The 16,720-nt window shown below is 45.0% G+C and overlaps 1 protein-coding gene across 1 annotated transcript in view; it reads left to right on the top strand.

Annotated features, from left to right (window-relative positions):
• The window catches only part of LASP1 (LIM and SH3 protein 1), a 65,352-nt gene extending 55,001 nt beyond the window's left edge, over nt 1-10,351 (top strand). The window contains exons 5-7 of the mRNA XM_069074302.1: nt 3,616-3,769; nt 4,460-4,572; nt 6,528-10,351. Of these exons, the coding sequence (XP_068930403.1) occupies nt 3,616-3,769; nt 4,460-4,572; nt 6,528-6,701 (441 nt within the window). The 3' untranslated portion in view covers nt 6,702-10,351. The remainder of the gene's footprint in view (nt 1-3,615; nt 3,770-4,459; nt 4,573-6,527) is intronic.
• Nucleotides 10,352-16,720: the final 6,369 nt, after the last annotated feature.

Genomic DNA, 16,720 nt, shown 5'->3' with positions numbered 1-16,720 from the left:
TCTAATGGGTGAGAGTATGCACATAAAGCATTCCATAGGAGAGATAGAAGGTAGCTTTAGTGAGAAGGCCTTCTTAGATGCTAGGGGGACTAGCAAAGACTTCCTGGGGGAGATAGATGGCCCCTGAGTTGAGCCTGGGATTTTAAGAGGCTGAGGTTAGGGGGAGAGTATTCTAGCCTTGAGGGACAGCCCAAGCATGCAAAGGCATGGGGGTGGGAAATGATTGTGAGAGGGACAACTGGGAGGCCAGTATGGCTGGTCTGTAGAGTCCAGGGAGGGGAGTAATGTGTTCAAAAGACCGGAAGACAGGAAGGGGCCATGTTTTTAAGTGCTTTAGATGCCAAGGAAAGGAGTTTATATTTGATTGTAGTAGTTACAGGAAGTCTTTGGAGTTCACTGAGAGGAAAAGTGACACGGTAAGGCCTGTGCTTTAAGAAGCTGGAGGATCAGCTGCAGTGGGGGCAGGGGGACCTGGTAGGAGGCTGTTGGAATAGTCCAGGTACAAGGTTATAAGGACCTGAACTAGGGTGGTGTCTGTGCCTGGGGAGGAGCCGTATTCAAGAGATGATGAGAAAGCTATTGGATTGGATTGTGGAATGGATGAGAGACAGGAGTTGAGGGTGACACCACTATATGGGTTGGGAGATAACGGGGGAATGGAGAAAGGAGAGAAAAAGAAAGGGGAGAGATGGGGAGAGGGGGGAAGAGGGAGAATTGAGGTTGTGAACTGGGGTGACTGGGTGTTGGTGTCCTGGATCATAATAGGGAAGTTCATAAGACTGGGAAAGGTTTGGGGTGGGGGAGGAGAACGAGTTCATATTACCCTTCTTCTCCTCCCTTCTCTGCTCCCACATCCTGCATTGAGCCCTCTCATATAACAAAGAAAAGCCATTTAGCAAACCAAACCAACCCAGTGTGGGCAACTATCCACTCCCCCAGGTCCCATCACAATGGAGGTATTTTTTATTATCTGTTCACCAGGACAGAGATTCACTCCCTGCATTTTACAGATTCAGGATAACACAGACTCATAGGAGTTAAAAGAGTTGAAAGGGACCTCAGAGGTCATTTAGGCCAACCCATTAACTGAAGGATTCCCCACTATAATATAGTGATGACTTGACCAAAGCTACCTAATTAACAATTGGCTAGAATCCAGTACTCCTAGAACCCGGGGAATTTGTTCACTGTCAAATAATCTCTTTTTAAAAATTTAAATTTCAATTTTTGATTAGTGAAAAATCTGCCTTCTCTCCCTTTCGCCTCTTTTCTCCTCTACCCCTCCCAATAAAAAAACCCCAAAACCCTTTTAGTAAATATAGTCCAGCAAAAAAATTCTCCCATTGTCCATGTCAAAAAAGATACCTCCATCTGTACTAAGTTCATCACCTCTCTGATCAGAAGGTGGGTGGCATGCTTTATTATGAATCCTCTGGAACCATGGCTGGTCATTGCTCCAAACAGTTCTTTAATGGTTGTCTGTCTTTACCGTGTTGTTATTATTGTATGAATTGTTCTCCTGGTTCTGCTCACTTCCTTCTGGATCAATTCATACAAGTCTTCCCAGGTTTCTCTGAAATTATTGCTTTTGTCATTTCTTAGGGCTCAGAGGTATTCCATTACATTCATGTACCATCATTTTTTGTTTAGCTGCTCCCCAGTTTTTGACTGTTTCCTTAGTTTCCAGTTCTTTGCCATTAACAAAAAAACCCAACAAACTAGCAATCTCTATCATCCCCACCCAAAAAAGACTTTTACCTGTTTTGGGATGGTTGAGTTGCAGTTTGGTCTAGAGGTAGAGGGGGTGACCGACCTCTAAGGCTCCCAGAGCTATGTCCCAGACTTGTCTGTTCTGCTTATGTCCATGTTGGAGATAGAAGTAAGGAATCTCTATTTTTTTTTTTTATCATGGGGTAAGTACTTCTCCCTATATACTTCTACTAGTGCAGATTTCCCATATTTCCCCAAATATACTATCCTTTTTGTCCCCCAAATTTTTCTTTTTTATTATGAATGTCACAAATATCAACAAAACATTTGAATAAACGAAGAACAGAAAAAGGAAAGAGGGGTAAAAGGTGCGAAGCTCCTATAGTTACAGCTTTTTTTAAAAGTATACAACAAATTCAGCACATTAGTTGCAGAGCTGTCCTGCTTGTCTCTGCTTCTGTCCATCAATCATTAAACATTTAAGTGCCTGCTGTGTGCCAAGCACTGTGCCTCCATTTGACCTTCCCTCTGCTCCCGTCTGTGCATTCTGAAAACGTTTCATTGATTCCCCTTTCTTTCCATGCTATCCCTTCTCACCTCACTGTCCCCCAAAGCAGGACCTGACCATCAGCTTCTTTCTTGTGCCCTTTGGGTCTGCCCTCCCATTGTCTTAATCTTTTAGTGCCACCTGCTGGACAAGAGTAAGGCAGCAGCAGGATATACCCTCATCTGACCCTGATCTTGTGTCCCTGAAACCCCCTGGGTCCTGCTGTAGAAGGTCTCAGCTCCTTTAGGTTCAACTGGACCAGAATCCCACATACTCTGAGAGAGAGGACTGGGCTGGGGAGGTCCAACCTCCCTGGGCCTCCTGGATACTGTTCCAGGAAGCATCAGCCCTTCATTCAGTCACCCTGTACACATGTACTTAAATAGGCATTTCTTTTGTTTACCTCTGTCCATGTCCAGTCTCTCCTGCCAAGACTTAGCATCTGGGGGCTGAGGGTGGTACCTACTGGGTCAGAGGTCTAGCACCTACCAAAACATGGATAGCCCTTTTTGTGATAAGAAAGAATTGAGAGGAAAAGTGGAAACTTTGAGGGAGTAACTGAAGCACCCTTGTTATGTGAATGTAATAGAAGTTGTATAGCCAGAAGTGATGAATATTAGAAAGAGAAATATGGAAACATTCACCTGAAATAAAGAGTGATCTATTTAAACTAAAGAGCACTGGAAGGAAGCCAGACTGACTACTAATCATAATAGCCATTGTGGTATCTAGGCATAGATAATGAAACCCATCTCCTCTCTCTTTGCTGAGAGGTGGGGGATTACAGGGGCAGAATGTTGCATACTTGATCAGAAAAGGTCAGACAGTAGTTATTTTTGCTTGACTGTACTAGGGAGGATAAAAAATAAAATAAGTATTTAATGAATGAAGGATGAATGGATGACTTTATCTTCTTAGGTCCACAATGGTACCTTTCCCACAACTGATTGGGAATCCTTGTTTGACTAGCCCAGGGGTAGGGAACCTTCAGCCTTGAGACCACCCAATCAAAAGGCTGCACCCAAAGGCCTAGAAGGCCACAATGTGGCCTCGAGGCCTCAGGCTCCCAAGCCCTGGACTATGGCAAGAGAGTTTAGGGACTCTCTCTACTTTTTTTCCTCTCTATCCTTCCTGGACCCTCAGGAAAGATACAGGGTTAACTATCATACATACCCTTGGCCCTCTGGGTCGTGTCCCACTACTTTCTAGGACCTCTGTTTAACTGTCAGGGAGGTGGGGGAGGCGCAGTCCCCAGCCTTGCTTTACCTGTTTAAATTTATTTAAAATTTATTTATTTACCTGCTTTACCCCTTTTCCCCACTCTTCCTGCCTGTGCTTCATTTTCTTTTCTCCCCCAGATAAAGTATCATGAAGAGTTTGAGAAGAGCCGGATGGGTCCCACTGGGGGAGAGTGCTCTGACCCTGAACGACGAAATTCCCAAGACAGTGGCAGCTACCGTCGACCCCAGGAACAGCAGCAGCTGCCACATCACATCCCAGCCAGCGCCCCTGGTAGGAAGGCTGGGGAGAGGGCACCCATGAGGGCATGAATGTCCAGAGGAGACTAGTCCAGGAGCCTGGGAGAAATAAGCAAGTCCCAGTTGGGGAGTTGGTCCATAAGCCACTTAATGTATGGTAATGGATGTGCCCCATCTTACTATGTGGCTGTTAAGCCTCCCTGCCTTCTGAGCTCATCTGCACAGGTCCTTTGGAGCAGAGATAATCCTGTTATCTCTGTTACTATAAGCAGCCCTCCACAGGTACATGGTCCTAACTACACCCTGTAGGCAGGATCCAGTGTTGGGCCAGTGCAGGAAAGAAATCTAAAGTCAGTCAATACTCCCCCCATCTTAAGAAAGGCTCTTCTTTACTTGGGGAGGAGGCCCTCAGGCTCTATAGTTGGGAATTCCCAAACACAGAACAAGGTCCGATGAATGAATTCTGGCTTTGTTTCCTGCTTATGCATAGAAGGCAGATGGGCAAGAGTCTGAGAAGACTTCCTGAAGGAGGCAAGTTTAGAATTGGGATGAGTGGGGCATGACTTGGCAGGAAGCAGCTGGGCTCCCAGGTGTGGGGAATGAAGGCCCTCAGCCAGTGTAAAGGATGGAGTGTTCTGAGTAGGCTGTGGGCTGTGGGTGGTGGGCGGAAAGTGTTAGGACAGGCCACCTAGCTTTGTGATCTTGAGTTGGTGGTGTCTCTCAGTTTACCAGCAGTCTCAGCAACACCAGCAGCAGCAGCAGCCATCACAGTCCTATGGCTATAAAGAGCCAGCTGCCCAGGTCTCAATACAGCGCAATGCCCCAGGAGCGGGCGGGGTGAGTAAATAGAACCCCCAGAATCACAGTGTGTGCATGAAAGCCCGGTGAAGATTGGTTAACTCAGGAGTATCATTATTCCTGTCCCTTGCATTTGCACAGAGGGGATGGATCATCCATCAGGAGTATTCATTAAGCACTAGATGCTGGAGTACCCCTAAGGCGGTTTGCATGGTATTCTGGAAAGTGTTAGACTTAGGAGACAGGGATCTGAGTTTGAGCCCACGTGGTCTGACACTTACAAGCTGCAGTGACCATGGGGTCCTCATCTCTACAATAGGGACGACAGAGGATGTTTTCAGTAACCAGAGAGCACTATAGAGAATGGGAACAGTTAACTATGACTGTGCTATTTTTTGGTGACTCAGATGAATCTTGTCTTCAAAGCCCCTTCTAACACAGACTGTATTGGACTAAATGACCTCTGAAGGCCCTTTCCAGTCCCAAGGGTGGTATTCCAGATTCCGCTGAACTCGACCCTCTTTAATACGTGGAACACCCTTCTAATAACTGGATTACCAATGGCCTTGGATATTGGCTGAATTACAGGGATATGGAAGAACCCTAGACTTAGTACTGGGGGCCTGGCCTTGTATCTCTTCTCACTTACTGTGGAGCTGTAGGCAAGCTGCTCTCATCTCTCTGAGCCTCAGTTTCTGTGTCTGTAAAATATATATAATACTTGCCCTACTTACCTCATAGAATTATTGTTAATGTATTTATTAATTACGTATGGAGGCAGCTAGGTGGCACTGTCGTTCAAAAAGCGCTGGACCTGGTGGGGGGGAGGGGGGCGGCCTCAGGAAGATATGTACTTAAATCTTACCTTAAACATTTACTAGCTGTGTGGCCTTGAGCAAGTCACTTAACCATTGTTTGCCTCAGTTTCCTCAACTGTAAAATGGAAGTGATTAAACAATATTTGTAACTCTTTGTAAAGTGCTTAGCCTAGGGGCTGGCCTGTTGAAGGAGATTAATAAATGTTTATTTCCTTCCTTCCTCTCTGAAAGTGCAGGGTACTGTGTTAAATGCCAGGAATGCCAAACTGCAAGACAATGGGGAATTTACCAGACTTCAGGGAACTTAGAGTCCACTGGATATTCAAGCTAATTCAAGTGTTCCAGGAACAGAAACAGTAGTTCCCCAGTCCTTATTCAAAGCCTTCCCAGCTTGCTAGGACCTGCCAGTGCCAGACTATTCTATAGCTATTCTATAGCTTTATAGAATAATAATAATTACAATAACTATAATAGTAACTGAAATTATTGGTTATAGTAACTATTTATATATTATATTTTTATTTTATTTTATATTTATTTATTTGTGTGTGTGTGTGTTTTTGGAGGGCAAGTGGGGTTAAGTGACTTGCCCAAGGTCACACGGCTAGTATTTGTGTTAATTGTCTGAGGCTGGATTTGAACTCAGGTCCTCCTGACTTCAGGGCCAGTGCTCTATTCACTGCGCCACCTAGCCACCCCTATATTTATTTTTATAAATATAATATAGCCATATAAATGGTTATATTAACCATTTTAAAATTTGCAAAATACAAACACAGTTCTTTCTAACTCCAAGTCTAGCACTCATTCCACTATGATGATAACATTTGGCATTTATATAGCCTTGTGTATAGAGAGGCACATGACATAGGACACTGACTTGGGACTCAGGAAGACCTGAGTTCAAATCCTGCCTGGGACCAACACTCATTCTATGACACTGAGCTTTAATGTTTGCAAAACGCTATAAGTACATAACTTATCTTATTTGATCCTCACTGATACCTGCTGAGGTAGGTGCTATTGTTATGTCCATTTATAGATAAGAAAACACAGGCTTTTTTTTCCTCTATGCTAGATTTGGCTGGGGGGCGGGTAGGGTAGACACATGAAATGGGCAGAGAGAAGAAAAACCTCTGCCCTTTCCTCCTCCTTCTCTCCCCCCTGCCCTCCCAGAAGCGGTACCGTGCTGTGTATGACTACAGTGCAGCCGATGAGGACGAGGTGTCGTTCCAGGATGGGGACACCATCGTGAATGTGCAGCAGATCGACGATGGCTGGATGTACGGCACTGTGGAGCGCACTGGCGAAACGGGCATGCTTCCTGCCAACTACGTGGAGATCATCTGAACCCTGCGTCATGCTGCCCCAGCCTCCCGGCTTGCCCGCCACCCACCTCATCTTCGATGCATTCCTCCATCGCGCTCCTGTGAGACGTGAACCTCTTTTCCCGTCGTCAGTAGTTTCTGTTTTTTAGAATCTGAGACAGGTTGTTTTTCCCCCCTCTCAGTTTCTTTGGCCAACTTAAGCTGTTTCCTCTCACTGGGCCCTCCCACCCTTTTCTGTAGGCCCATTCTCCCTTAGGGATTTTTCCTTCTCTCCTCTACCTTGTTTTCTCTGTGGGTTTAGCGAATGGGAAATCTCATCCTGGAGGGGAGCGAAGGGTCATGGGGATGGATGGAGAGATAGGGACAGGTCAGTGACAGATTTCCATGTGTCCTCTTGGGAGTGGTTGCTCCTGATTTCTCTCCCTCCTTCCTTTCCCTTCTCTCCACTGGACCTGTCCTCTCTACCCTTTCCCCCAAGCAAAATAAACATTCCAGGGTTCCTGAAGTTCCTTGTCCTCTCTCAGCTTCCTCCCTGGAATAGGAATAACAGGGTCTTAGGGACTAGTAAGAGGTTGATGTGTTTCTCACAAGGCTGAAGCTTGGGTTTGTACCAGGCTTTCTTCTTGTGGCCTCTCCACCTGGGGTGTTCCCCACTTGGTCTCCTCTCATCTCCTTCATTAGCTTCCATATTTGGATAGATCTATGATCTTCATTATCCAAAAAGTGAAAAGTGGGGGTGGGGGTGTGGAAAAGAAATCCCTGACCATTCCTTCAGTTTCAGGTCTGTCTGTTCTTTCTCCCCCACCCCAGCCCCGTTTTCTCTCTCTTCACACTGTGATTTAACCAAGGCATCCAGATTCAAGTGGTGTAGCTTAAAGAATGGACCTGACCACAATCCCTGTTTAAACATTTCTGGCTTTCATTTAGTTCCTCACAAGGAGCTGCAGAACTCAGAGAAGTCTGTCTCTCACCTTCAGGGTCCCAGAGCTAGGGTGAGGCGGGGTGCAGGCTGCATTCTCCAGGCCATCTGCTTCCAAGGGGGCTAGAGCTCTTCTCTGTCCCAGCACCTAGTGTCTGTGGGCATCAAGGGAGCAAAAAAGAGAGAGCAGGGTGGGAACAAAGGTGACACCTTAGATGGCAATTCCAGGCCCAGCTTCCTCCAAGGGCTTTCTATGGACCTGATTAGTGCCTATTTCATGACTGTTCCCATCATTGCTTCTTTGCTGTCTTCTTGGTCCATCATAGAGGAGAACGTTGGGCTTCTCTGGCCCCTCATTTCTTTCCTGCCCTGCCCAAGACTGGCTGCTAAATGAGCCCTGAGCTTTGCTAGGTCGGCAGGAGCCTCGGTGTCTATGGCTTACAGGGAGAAAAGGACATCTATGGGTCATTCCATGTCCTTTTGCTGTGTGGGGGTGACTGTGTACCTATCTGCTTTCTCCCAACATCTGTCCATTATGGAGGTTGTTGGAGGAAGGGAAAAACTAATCTGAGAGTAATGGCTATCCTAGACTTTTTGGATTCCTTCACTTTCTGGTCACCTTTCCTTGCCCCCCACCCCAGATCAAGTAAGCATGCCCATCCCTCTGTCCTCCTATTTTACCTGCTGGGTAAAAATACCTAAGTGTACATAATGGTGGGGAAACCTGGAAAGTCCCTTTCCTTTTGTATATGACTTTACACATCAAAAAAGTGCCATCTGATTGGCTTTGTATAACTGGCCCCCTCCCCCCCATCCTTCGAATGGGAGCAAAGAAGGGGAAATGGGGATGAGTTCTTTTTCCTGAACAGATTCACTCTATAACTAAGTGCTTGTACCCACTCTGACCCTCACTGGCTGTTCAGGAGCTCTGGGTAGGGGTGTGGACAGCTTGGTACTTGCCCAGCCCTCCCCCCTGCCCCCCTCCCCACTACCTCCCAGGAATGGGCACCATCACCTCTCCTGCCCTAACTTCCCAAACACCCACCAACAGAAACCTCCCCTTGGGGGTAGGTCCCAGGACAAACCTAATAACTGGAAACTGCTCCCCCTGAGCTGGAGCTCCAGCTGCTGGGGGAGGGATGGGAAGATGGTGCTATATCGAACTTCCCTTCTTCCCATCACCAGCAGCTGTGAAAATCCTCACTGGGCCCTGGAGGGTCAAGCTTCACCCAGCCTCTCCACCATCCAAGTAACAGTGATATCTTTGTGCATGGGATGAGAGAGCAAGCTATCTTGGAGAGGGTCTGATCAAAGAAAAGGACTCATTTGACAAGTATCAAATCATCAGGGATTTTTTTTTTAGAATGTGGTTGTGTGTTGGCACTAGAATGTTTTCTAAACATTGCTGGGGAGCAGCATTTCTTGCCTCAGCCCTTTTTCTGACTTCGTCCCAGCTTCACAGAGAAGGAGATATGGTGGGATAGCAGAAGTGTTTCAGGTTGGCAAGGTGAGGGACTTGGGGTGCAAGAGAAAAAGAAAATATCAGTGCCTTGGCGAGTTTCTTTCTGGAGAGGCAGTCCAAGAAGCTAGAGTGGGGAGTTGGCCTATTTCATGAAAATCTCAAAGCACAGTGTTGACTCTGGGACCAAAGACTGTTTGAAGGTTTAGGGTTGGTTGGGAGGAAACTGTACAGAGAGAAGGGAAGGCCTGAGGGTCAGTGACGATAGGACAAAATAACCTATTTTCACACATCTCAGTTTACCTCCTTAAAGAGCCAATTTGAGCCTATAGACCCCTCCAACTTTTCAGTCTCCTCTTTTCCCTGATCTTGGGATTAAGATATAGTGGAATACAGGGTTTTAGTGGATTTCTCACCATCTATTACTCCCCAAGCAGTACAGTGGGGATTAGAGTACCGGGATGGGGTGGGGAGGGTAGGAAAGGGGAGAATGTTGGATTGGGAGGATTTCTCATTAAAGGTCTGCCATACCTGAGCCTGGCTTAATGAAGGTGTTTCTGGCCTAGGTTCTCCCTCAGTTAAGCACTGTTCCAGTAGGGGTGGCAGCCTGGGGTCTTCTTTTCTTAAAAGTCCTCAGTTCTTAAAGCCAGTTCTGATCTAGGAAAAACAAAACCAAACCACAACATAACTGTAATGTGAATTTCGTTCAAATGGGACCAAACCAGAAATATTTGCAAGAAAGATGGTTAAGAATTGTGAATTCTCTGTGACACTGGTTTACTTGTTCTCTTATTTCATTCCCCCTTTTTTCCTTTTCTTCCCCACCCCTTCTCCTTCCCTCTATTTGGGGGTCTTGGGGGGCAGGGAAGAATTTCCTCTCTGCTTGATTTCTGCCTTTTCTCTCACATACGCACTTTTGGGCCTTTGTTTATAGCTGAAAAACACCTAAACCTGTATTTAAAAAGAAAAAGTAAACAGAAATGACCTGTTAGATTTGCCTCTGTGTAAACACTTTTCCCATATGTGTGTGGCGTGTTCATTTGAAGCTTCAAGTTGTGTTTTTAGTGCCGGGCTTTGGAAATTAATCTTTTTTATTTGGGGTTGTCTTTTTTTTTCTCCCCCCGCCCCCTATTTTTTTGGAGGGGTGGTGGTGGTCTGTTTTGGTTCCCTCAATGTGGGCATGTGCCCAGAATCAAATTTTTCTGGCCTTTTAAATTCAGAATGGTTGATAGACCCACAAGGGAATCCTCTTGGCGACTCAAATCAAAATAAAAATATAATTTTTACCTGCTGACATGGTCTAGATTCCTTGGCTCTGAAATTTTGGGGTGGGCTGTGGGTTGTGCTATGTGTATGTATGTGCGTGTGTATGTGCATGTGTGCATGTTTGTATGTGTGCACGTGTGTGTATGCACACGTTTGTGTGTGCATGTATGCGTGTGTGTGCGTGCACGTGTGCAAGCATATTTGGAAGAAAGGTGACTAGGGCTGTGTCCCAGGATACTAAAATTGAAAAAAACTGGCAGGCCTCCAACAGCACAGAAACAACAGATGTTACACCTAGTTAACAAGTGTATTGGTTAAAACAGTAAGCCACTAGTTGCTCTGGCTGCCTTTCTCCAGTTTCCATACTCCCCCTTTCCCAGCTGCATTGTGGGTATTTTCCTGCCTACTTGCCCTAGATGCAAAATTTGCTAGTTATGACTCTGCCTGCAGTGGTTTTAACGGATCTTGAGTTACAACCATGACCTGACTGGGTTCTTATTGTCCCATCTCCTATGTTGGGTAGCCTTGGACAGTGTACAGTCTCTAGCCACTGCTGCCCCCTCATCTCGAGAGGAAGTGGAACAATTATTTAGATCTTTACCCTTCATATAGGCACACCTTCCACTGGCTCCTAGAAGAGTCCTGGGACATGTCGATGAAGCATGGGCTAAGCTCTGGGGATACACATACGAACAATGATATGCTGGAAGGAAGCCAGGACTGGCAATCAGAGGACCTCTTGGGACCTCAGTTTCCTTATCTATAACAAAGGGGATTAGACTAAATGATCTCCAAGGTCCTTTGTAAGGGATAAAGGTCCGAGATTGAAACTTGGATATGTCAGTAGGTTTGGAGGGAAGGGGAGGCCCAATTGTGTGTTAACGGTTCTTAGCAATATTGGAGTGCTCACGTCATGCCTACTGCAAAAGGGTCAAAGCACTAGTTATACAGCCGTCCCTTCAGTTATGGCCTACCTGCTGGGGTGTGCTCCCCCCCTCTACTGTCCCTAGGGCTTCCTTCTCCCATGGACTCCTGCCCAGCAAGCCAAGTAAATTTTCTTCCAGGCTTGAGATGACAGTGGTAGCCTTCCCTGCCCTCAGTTTTATGCCATCAGATGACCTCTGAAACAGCACCACAGGCAACGATGAAGGCTTCTGGTACCTAAAATGCATCCTTCAAGTCCTTGACTTTTTATTCATCCTCTACTCCCAGCACAAACAAGATCTCAACCAAGAAAATCTCCAACCTCCAGGAGATTGGGCTGGAGTGGGTAAGAGATTCAGTGGAGACAAAAAGATTTGTTTTCTTAAGATGCTTTTTCTAATTAGGACAAGACACTGTGGGTGGAAGGAATGTATTAGAAATAACAAATCCCAATTTGAGAATTGGAAGGGATCTCAAGGGTCATCCAGCCCAACTCATACCAAAGAGAAATCCTGACTATAACATAAAGGGGGAAGGGAATAAACATTTATATAGAACACCTACTATGTGCCAGGCACCGTGCAAATGTTTTGTTTAATCCTCACAACAACCCTGTGGAGGCAGGTTCTGTTAAGCTCATTTTACAGTTAAGGTAACTGAGGCAAATGGGTTAGGTGATTGGCTCAACATCACACAGCTAGTAAATAAATGTCTGAGGCTAGATTCGAACTCGGGTCTTCCTGACTGCAAGCCCAGTGCTGTATCACACTACACCACCTTACTGCCTCTAGGCAGGGTGAGGGAGGGAGGGAGAGATGTCATCCAGAACTTCTGAAAAGTTCCCAGGAGGAGAAACCCATCACCTCATCCAGGTAGCACTTTTCACTTTGGATGTTTCTTAATGTTGAAATACTTTTTCCTGACGTAAATGCTAAATTTACCCCTGGCACTTCCACCCAGTGCCCCCTCGACATGTCTGCACAGCTTTCAGGCCCCTCCGAGTGTTTTCTATGCTAAATGTTGTCAGCTTCTTCAATTTATTACATGCCATGAACTGAAGGCCCTCCGCCACCCTGCTTGCCCTCTTCTGGAAACTCAGGCTTATTCACACCCTTAAACCATGGTGCCCAGAGCTGAAGAGAATACTGTCTGAAGAAGAGCCCACCTGGCCTTATTCCTGAAAGTTGTATCTCTCGGTGCACCTCAGTTTCATGCTAACCTTTAGACTGACCTATCACACTTCAGATTCATTGAGTTTGCCCTCCACTAAACCCCCTGCTCCTTTTTCAGACAAACTGCTGAATACCATGACTTCCCCCTCCTGTATCTGTGAAGTTAAGTTTTTGAATCCAAGTGTAAGACTTTATTCCAATAATATTTTACTTTATTAGATACAGCCCAATGTTTCGGTCTGACAAGATATTTTTTGTGTGTATATTGTTGGTAATCCTCTCAGCCTTCAATTACCTGCAAAGTTGATGATCAGGCCATCTATTTCAGAAGTAGCTAGGGGGCAAAGTGGATGGAGCATTGGGCCTGGATGGAGTCAGAAAGACCTTAATTCAAATGGGACTCAAGCACTTACCCACTGTGTGACCCTGGGTAAGTCACTTAACTTCTGCCTGCCTTAGTTTCTTCAATTGTAAAATAGGGATCATAATAACACCTACCTTCCAGGGTTGTGAGGATCAACTGAGACAATATTTTAAAGTGGTTGGCACAGTACCCGGCACATAGGTATTTAATAAAACCTTGTTTCTTTCCTTTACATGCCTTTTTCCAAATCACTGATAAAAAAATGTCAAGCCACAAAATTCCAAGCACAGCCCCCTGGGACACTCCACTAGAGACCTGCTAAGCTGATGATGAAGCATTAAGGATTTGTCTGAGTTTGACCATCCACTTCATTCTGAATCTATCCTTTCAACAAGAATGATGCAAGATACCTTATCAAATACTTGGCTAAAATCAAAGTGCACTATATCCACAGGGTTCACCTACCCATCTCCTGGTTTAGTGACTCTTCGAAAAACAAATGGAAATAAGGTTGATGTGGCATGGCCTGTTTTTGATCAAATTGGCTCTTGGTATTCACTGTTTCCTTTTCCAAATATTAACAATATTTTCTAAAATTTTTCTGAGGAGTCGAAGTCAAGCCCAGTTTGTGAACTGTGTTCTCTTTGTTTGCTGGGGGAAGGGCCCGTAGCTCTTCTCTGGTTTCACTGACTTCCCTCAGTTTCCACCATGTTGTGGACATCAGAGGGAAAGGTTCAGCCATCCCATCTTCAATTCTTTAGTACCTGAGAAGGCAGTCCCACTGGGATAGGTGAAGGGCACCTTTACTGCTCTCTGTTTCCCTTTTTTTGTTTTTTTGGGGTTTTTTTGTTTTTTTTTTTTTTTGGAGGGGGGAAGGCAGGGCAATCGGGGTTATGTGACTTGCCCAAAGTCATATGGCTAGTAAGTGTGTCAACCGTCTGAGGCCAGATTTGAAATCAGGTCCTTCTGTCTCCAGGGCTAGTGCTCTATTCACTGCACCATCTAGCTGCCCCAACTGCTTTACTTTTTAAAGGTCACTTGTGCCACAAAGGTCATTTTTGTTGGGAAAGAGAATGGAATAGTTCTGATATCAGTTTTCACTTATCTTATCCATCTGATATCAATCATATCCAAGCAACAATCTTAGTCTTTCTTTGATGCTTCTTTTTGTCCTAAAAATCTTTCCAATGACCTTAGCTTCCCTTGACAGCTTAGCTCAGGGGTGGGGAACCTGGGGCCCCTAGGCTGCATGGGGCCCTTTAGGGCCCCAAGTGCAGCCCTCTGACAGAATCCAAATGTCACAGAACATTCTGAGGACCTGGAGGGCCACTTCACATGTGGCCTTGAGGCAGCAGGTTCCTCACCCCTATTAGAAATCCTAAAGCCTTGCTTTACTTATAAAGTTCTTTCTTCAGTTTTCCATACTTGGCTCAGAAAAACCATGAGATGCTCACATTTAGAGACACCTCCACTTCAAATGTTCATATGATTTATTTGTACTTGACCTGTGGTAGTGACGGGGATACAGGCCCAAGCCTAGACCTTTGCCCTGTACCCCCAAAAGAATCTGAGTCCCATTTGTCTATGGGTCCTGGAAAACTCCACTTTGAACTCTCCTTGAATTTCCCCATAAGATCTGGCATTTGCCTGAGGCTATCAACTAGCCTTTCATTATCACTATGCCCAGTACCCAGTTCTCTGTTACCCTTAACCTAGCCCAGCCCTTCATTGTCTGTTACCTCCGGATTGCTCCAACTACTTCCCACTTTTGATCCTATCTAAGACGCCATTCTCTTTGTCCAGGCTTTCTGACCTCCAGTCACCCAGCCTACTGGTTACTCCCATCAAGATCCTCCCTAGACCCCTCCTCCAGTCACCCCAGACTACTTGGCCTCTCCTAAATCCCTCCCACAGTCTTTCTGTATATAAGATCCATCTTGTTTGAAGGTGCTCATATTCCTTAAGAGTCTGGCCAGTATGGCAGATCTTTAATAAACCTTGTTTTTCTTTGACTGAAAAAAAGGCTTGGGTCGAATTCATTTGGACAGGATCGGCATGTGGCTATTCAGGGTGTCAGCACCCCTAAATCTCAACAGTAGAGCCTTCTGATCTGATATGGGCCTATCAGAACACAGTCAGACACACTGTACCTTGATCCCCACATGATGATGTCATTTTGGTCCTCTTCAAAAATGATGCACAACAACCAACCAACCTACCCATTTTTCAAAAATCTAAGTTGGTTGATGAATGACCTATCAGAATCATCAGACAGGGGTGGCCAAGTGGCTCAGCGAGTAAGAGCACCGGCCCCAGTGTCGGGATGATCTGGGAATTGAATCTGGGCTCAGATACTTAGCACCACACCCAGAAATAACTGGCCATGTAACCTTGAGCAAGTTACTTAACCCCAATTGCTTAAAAAAAAAAAAAGAATCATCAGACAAATCCCATTTCTCTTAATTGGAATTGTTTTCCCTTTATGTCTTCAGAACTTCATTCTTAAGATTTTTCTATGCTTTTCTTTTTCCATGTTTTTTTTCCTTTTGCAGCATTCACTTTTGATATTTTGAGTATGTGTGGTTTTTCTTTCCATTTACATTGTTGTAGTCATTGTGTATATAGTCAGTCCTGCTATAATGCCTCTTTTGAAAACACAAATTTGTTCCAATGCATTTGATATATCAGGGAACATTTTGAGCATAAAAACCATTTCTTGTTTACTTATGCACAATTTCTGCCTTGAGAAACCACACAGAAAAGTGCATCTCTTCACAACTCTCAAACTACAACCCTTCCAATCTACAAGCACACTTCAGGTCTTTGTCAAGGTAAAGAGTCGTACTTACTCTGTATCTTCTGGTGCAGTAGGAGTTGGGGCTGGCAGGGGGGAGGGCTAGTCTTTACATCCTCCTCCCTTCCACCTCACCCCTACCTTTCACCAAGACCTCTTGCCCAAAATTATAGCCCGCCAAGGCTTACGACTATGCTCCTATTTCTAGTATCTGTATTTTTTGGCCAGTTAGGTGCTACACTCACTGGAGAACCAAGCCTGGAGTCAGGAAAATCTGAATTCAAATATGGCCTCAAACACTTACTAGCTGTGTGACCATGGATAAGTCATTTAATCCCTATTTGCCTCAGTTCCCCATCTGTAAAATGGGGCACACTGGAGAAGGAAATGACACACTACTCCAGTATTTTTGCTGAAAGAAATCCTATGAACAAAATTCTATGGAGTCATGTAGTGTCAGACACGACTGAACAACAAACGCATTTCTTAACCATTTAATGTGTAAAACTGTGCAGTTTTTATTAGGTTCCTCTTTTTTGATATGTCACTGACAAAGTTTTTGAGTATTGTGCCCCTAATCTCATTTCCCCCAAAAGGTCTATGGTTTTTCTATTGCTCAATTTTGCATAGTTTGGTGTGTTTAGGGAACACAGGTTATAGCAGAATTGACTGTATTGGGTAGGGGTTGTTATTTTTTGACTGCTTACTTCACAATGCACCATTTCACATAGATTTTTCCATGCTTCTCTGTATTCATCACATGTATCATTTCTCGTGCCACTTCATATTACATTATATTCATGTATCAAAACTTTACCAATGGGCACCTACTTTGTTTCTACTTCTTTGCTTGCACAGAATATGTTGCTATAACTATATGGTTTATATGGGGACTGTCTTCTTATCAGTGGCCTTCATGGCGTACAAGCCCAGCAATGGATTTTCTGGATCAAAAAGTATGGACATTTTAGTTACTTTATTTGCATAATTCCAAATTGTTTTCTTTCCAAAATGGTTGTACTGATTCACAGCTCCACCAGCTATGCACTGGTGTGTCTAGCTTCCCACAGCCCTTCCAACATTGACTACTGCTGTCTTTTTGTACTTTGCCAATTTGCTGTGTGTGAAGTGAAACTTCAGGGT

Source organism: Petaurus breviceps, unplaced genomic scaffold (genome assembly GCF_028583685.1).
Source record: "Petaurus breviceps papuanus isolate PSGF00001 unplaced genomic scaffold, PetGlider_PUasm1.0 90887, whole genome shotgun sequence".
In the NCBI taxonomy this organism is placed as follows: domain Eukaryota; kingdom Metazoa; phylum Chordata; class Mammalia; order Diprotodontia; family Petauridae; genus Petaurus; species Petaurus breviceps.
Note: the sequence above shows the minus strand (reverse complement) of the source record. Positions and strands in the feature narration are given on the sequence as shown.